The sequence below is a fragment of the Saccopteryx bilineata genome, chromosome 1, assembly GCF_036850765.1.
Source record: "Saccopteryx bilineata isolate mSacBil1 chromosome 1, mSacBil1_pri_phased_curated, whole genome shotgun sequence".
NCBI classification, from domain to species: Eukaryota; Metazoa; Chordata; class Mammalia; order Chiroptera; family Emballonuridae; genus Saccopteryx; species Saccopteryx bilineata.
Window position 1 is genome coordinate 52,154,199 of NC_089490.1, and position 3,202 is coordinate 52,157,400.

The 3,202-nt window shown below is 40.8% G+C and overlaps 1 protein-coding gene across 1 annotated transcript; it reads right to left on the reverse strand.

Annotated features, from left to right (window-relative positions):
* Positions 1-1,853: 1,853 nt before the first annotated feature.
* On the reverse strand, positions 1,854-2,849 carry LOC136319871 (dual specificity protein phosphatase 18-like). Its single transcript, XM_066252997.1, has one exon. It carries the CDS (start codon positions 2,773-2,775, stop codon positions 2,209-2,211), a length of 567 nt encoding a protein of 188 aa, XP_066109094.1. The 5' UTR covers positions 2,776-2,849; the 3' UTR covers positions 1,854-2,208.
* Between the last annotated feature and the right edge of the window lie 353 nt (positions 2,850-3,202).

The window sequence follows — 3,202 nt, forward strand, 5'->3', positions numbered from 1 at the left end:
GCTGACGGCTCTAGATCGGTCATCCAAACAGAGAATCAACAAAGATATAGTGGCCTTAAACAAAACACTAGAGCACCTGGATATGATAGACATCTACAGGACATTTCATCCCAAAGTGACTGAGTATACATTTTTCTCCAATGTACATGGATCATTCTCAAGAATTGACCATATGTTGGGCCACAAAAACATCAGCAAATTCAGAAAAATCGAAGTTGTACCAAGCATATTTTCTTTTTTTTGTGTGTGTGTACCTCTTTTATTGTTCTTTTTTATTATTTTTTAAATTTTTTTTATTTTATTTTTTATTTTATTTTATTTTTATAATAATTTTATTTTTTTTAATGGGGTGACATCAATAAATCAGGATACATATATTCAAAGATAACAAGTCCAGGTTATCTTGTCGTTCAATTATGTTGCATACCCATCACCCAAAGTCAGATTGTCCTCTGTCACCTTCTATCTTGTTTTTTTTTTTTTAAGTTTTAAAAGATTTTATTGGCTTTATTCAAATATTTATGAATTGAGCAGCATCTGATGAACTGTACAAAATAAAAGACCTTCACAGGGAAATGGGAGCAGGAGCAAGGAAGTTAGCCTAAGCAAAAAAGTGGGTTTGTTAGCAAGGTTATTGGGGATGGCATGGTCTTTCAGGGAGGTTACTTAACTAGTGCTGATCAGGCAATTATTGATTGGTTGGTTTAAGATTACATTTCTGGAAGAGCTGAAACTGTAATTAAGTCTTGATTTGGTAACATGGGGTTTAGCACAAGTGACTCCATTTTGGACCTGTTGTCTTGTTTTTTAACAGCCCACAGCAGGCAGATCATAACTGAACCTAAATGGGTCAACTGCTTCCTAAAACAAAAACTCAAAAATTTCCAAAGGATTTAAACAAGACTTAAGAGTCTCATAATATAATATTCAAATATCCAGTATACAACCCCCAATTTTTCTAAATACAAAGAGCCAAGAAAGTCTGAACACTGAGATGACCCAGATTTTGGAATGATCAGAAAAAGACTTTAGAAATGAAAAGATATAAAAAGGCCCAGTAGAGGAAAATAAGATATAGAAAATAACCAAATAGAAAATTTTAAACTAACAAAATATAATAATCAAAATTGGAAAATATGCCTGACCTGTGGTGGTGCAGTGGATAAAGCATTTACCTGGAAATGCTGAGGTCACAGGTTTTGGTCAAGGCACATATGGAAGTTGATGCTTCCAGCTCCTCCCCCCATCTCTCTCTCCTCTCTCTCCCTCTTTGTCTCTCTCTCTCTCTCCTCTCTAAAAATGAATAAATAAATAAAAATTATAAAAAAAAATTGGAAAATATACTGGATGGCATTAGTGGCAGAATGGAGATGATGGAGGAAAGAGTCTGTGAACTAGAATCAATAATTGGAATGACTACTGATTTCTAGTAAGAAACTGTAAAGCCCAGAATGAAACGGTAGATTTTTAAAAAGCTGAAGAAAACTGTCAATTGAGATGTCTATATCCAGCTAAAACAACTGTTAGGAACAAAGACAAGGCTGGTGGGGGATTGCCAAGGGCACTCTGAGAACTTATTTTGTACAACAGCACTCAAAAGTTCTATATGGTGGAATGCTTTCTTTGAAAATTATCTTATGCATAAATCCAATCCAAAAACCAGAGTTGGGTCCCTATGGTTGAAGGTGGAAGCAGGACTGGCCTGGGGCCCCTAGGTCTCCCAAAGCACCACTGAAGGTCACTTATCCAGTAGAGCGGCACTTACTGTGAAAAGCAAGGAGGTGCATGATATTTAAGGCTCTGGCTTTGGATTTGAAAGAACAAGGTGGGATTGTGGCAGATTCATGTCTGAGTTAGTTGATCTGGGGGAAGGCCACAGAATTCCAGTCTTGCCATATGCTTTGTGTGCTGGTTCATTTGACCTGGACACTACCTGCCTTACTCACTCTCTGGCCAACTGCTAAGACATGTCAGAGGGTAGAAAACTTATCTTCGCCATCCTACATTTAGTGAGTTTAACCTTTAACAATATGGATCATAAGATTAAAAGTTACAGTACACTTCCTTTTCTATTACTCTGATAAAAGGCATCATCTGTTTTTTCTGTATCACAAAAGTGGGATGTTTAAGTTCAGATCTTAGTGTAGGATCAACAGCAAATCTGGGCTTCTGACATTTCTACCCCAGTGCAGGGGCTGGTGGCATGGCTCACAGGGGAACCATCAAATGGACCTCCTTTTCATAGATGTCAGGGATCACTCCCACAGGGGAGTTGACCATGTGCACGGTATTCTTGCCAAAGAGCTGGAACTCATAGTGGATGAGCTGCTCCCAAAAGCCGCTATTGGGCCGGATAATGGGCCGGCATGACTTGGTCCACGTGTGAGCATCCAGCAAGGACATGGCATGGTACTTCATGAGGTAGGCGAGGCAAAGGGCAGCTGAGCGGCTCACACCAGCCGTGCAGTGGAGCAGTGTGTGTCCCTGCTTCATCTCAACACTGTGGATGTGATCAGCAATGGAGTCAAAGAAGTCACATAGACGCGACACAGGTGTATCAGCTATAGGCACCTGTATATACTGAATGTCCTCAAATAAGGTATTCACCACTGCCACTGAGATATTGATGACTGTGGTGATCTGGTTACTGGAGAGCATAAGTTTGTTGTTGGCGGCCACCCCACTGCTGATATACAGGCTGCTGGTGATCTGTGAGAGACCACTGACCGAGGGCTGTCGGAACTGAACCAGGAAGGGACATGGAGATACTGTCATCAGGCTGGTGGTTAGCGGCCAGTGGGACCTAAAGGCTGAATCTTTCTGCTAGGCTGTATCCATGGAAAGCTCTCTCCCGCTGGGGCGAGGGCAGGTCTGTTTAGGAAGCCCTATCTTGTTTTCTTTGTGCCCCTCCCCCTCCCCCTTTCCCTCTCCCATTCCCCCCTCCCCCCCGTAACCACCACACTCTTATCAATGTCTCTTAGTTTCACTTTTATGTCCCGCCTACGTATGGAATAATGCAGTTCCTGGTTTTTTCTGATTTACTTATTTCGCTTCGTATCATGTTATCAAGATCCCACCATTTTGCTGTAAATGTTCCGATGTCATCATTTCTTATGGCTGAGTAGTATTCCATAGTGTATATGTGCCACATCTTCTTTATCCAGTCATCTATTGATGGGATTTTTGGTTGTTTCCATGTCCT